General features: G+C 43.9%; 1 protein-coding gene across 1 annotated transcript; it reads left to right on the top strand.

Moving 5' to 3' along the window:
* Positions 1 to 548: 548 nt before the first annotated feature.
* Pmar_PMAR028834 (conserved hypothetical protein) lies at positions 549 to 1,489 on the top strand (the record flags this gene model as incomplete). The annotated part of the gene is made up of 7 exons (XM_002764408.1): positions 549 to 641; positions 685 to 777; positions 820 to 900; positions 947 to 1,036; positions 1,084 to 1,174; positions 1,224 to 1,307; positions 1,362 to 1,489. Coding segments are annotated over 7 exons (660 nt in total), but the record flags the coding sequence as incomplete, so codon positions are not given.
* Positions 1,490 to 1,582: the final 93 nt, after the last annotated feature.

Genomic DNA, 1,582 nt, shown 5'->3' with positions numbered 1-1,582 from the left:
TCTGTATACGAAGGCTTCACCTCCAGGGCCTGTGATGGTGTTGTCTTATTGTCACTTCGTTAGGTCGGTCCTCCCGTGTTACCTACTACGCTCACGCCGCAGGAGAATGCTCCCGAAAAGCTAGTGCTAGAGTTGCCGAAAACAGCGCAGGAACAACAGCCTAAGACCCGGGCTAAGGTTAAGAACAAGAAAAAGAACAAAAGTAGTATCATGGGTCATCGTTCCTATGAGATGTAGTGCATTGTTGCAGATGCCCTATTGAATGCATCACGACCTGCAAGTTCATTGAGTAAGGCTAGAGATGCCCTCCGAGGCGGCCCTACCAAGCAGAAGGCTAAGGCTAAGCCCTTCCAGGACAGTTTCTTCGACTTATAGTATTCCATCTCATAGTATGTGTTGAGTTGCTCATACTATTTACCGCTTTGTGTAGTAGATGTATTTATGCCTCTAATCCCCAAGATGCGTATTTCATTCTCAGCATATTTCTTCCTCAGCACAGTGGTAATAAGTGTGCCCAGTACCTTACTCCTTCACTGAGTGCCTGTCAGGTATTAACTGTGAGTGTGGTATATGCAGCTGTTCAATTCGAACAGTTCTATCCAATAGTAGTACACCTGTCGCAAGATAAGATATCGTTGGCGGTGAGCACTAATACAATCTCGGGGACAAACGTCGATTTTTTAGATAATTTACAATTTTGCTTTCGGCCTGATAGTACTCATGAATAAACTACTACTGCGGCTATTTGTTGGGCATCTTCGTGATTTAGAAGTCGAAGTAATACACGTAATAATACAATATGATCCATTCATGTTTCAGCAACTTATCGACTCGGGTCGTGGCTTTGTAGCTGACACTATACTATTCCTGGTCTTCTATTCTCCTACCATTAACGATAGAGTAAGTAGTAGTAGAGGATGCAACCCTCTACCTGTGGTCCCTTTAGGAGGTTAGTACAGTCCAGCTTGTGAGGTATGTGTGCCTCGCTATATGCCTAAAGGTATTCCATCTAGTAGCACAAATACGTGTTGGACATGTAAGTAGTAGTATCGTGGTGTTACCTTCTACTACTAGACCTCTCAGATCTTCGAGCTGGGCTTCACAAGCTTCTCCTCCCTGGTGAGACTAGCAGGGCTTATTTTCCTATGTGGTATGCTTGATATGATAGGGATATGTAATAGTACTAGTAGTAGTATGTAAATACAACAGTGATGAGTTCTCAGCGACGTTCTATGGCCTTTCAAGTGCACACTCTTCCTTCTATACTTGGTGCCTGTTCGAGGCAGTGACTATGGGACTAACAGCATGTAAGCGAATCCAGGCTGTTGGTGATGCTTTGGAAGTGGTGGTATGTGTGTTAGTGACTACTGCGACTAAGTTCATCATCCATCTCGTGGACATGCGTTTAGAACATGGTTGGACTAGTAAAACACAGTTCATATTCCATGTGGATCTGTGGGGAGATGTCGGGCAGATGACCACTTACCTGGTACTGTATATACCCTACTCCTAGCCTATCCAATAACCTCTTCTGTTTTAGTGTTTTATGATGGTGTTTTTATCGCAAAACCCAACAAGACTC

The sequence above is a fragment of the Perkinsus marinus genome (genome assembly GCF_000006405.1).
Source record: "Perkinsus marinus ATCC 50983 genomic scaffold scf_1104296977518, whole genome shotgun sequence".
Lineage (NCBI taxonomy): Eukaryota > Perkinsozoa > Perkinsida > Perkinsidae > Perkinsus > Perkinsus marinus.
Note: the sequence above shows the minus strand (reverse complement) of the source record. Positions and strands in the feature narration are given on the sequence as shown.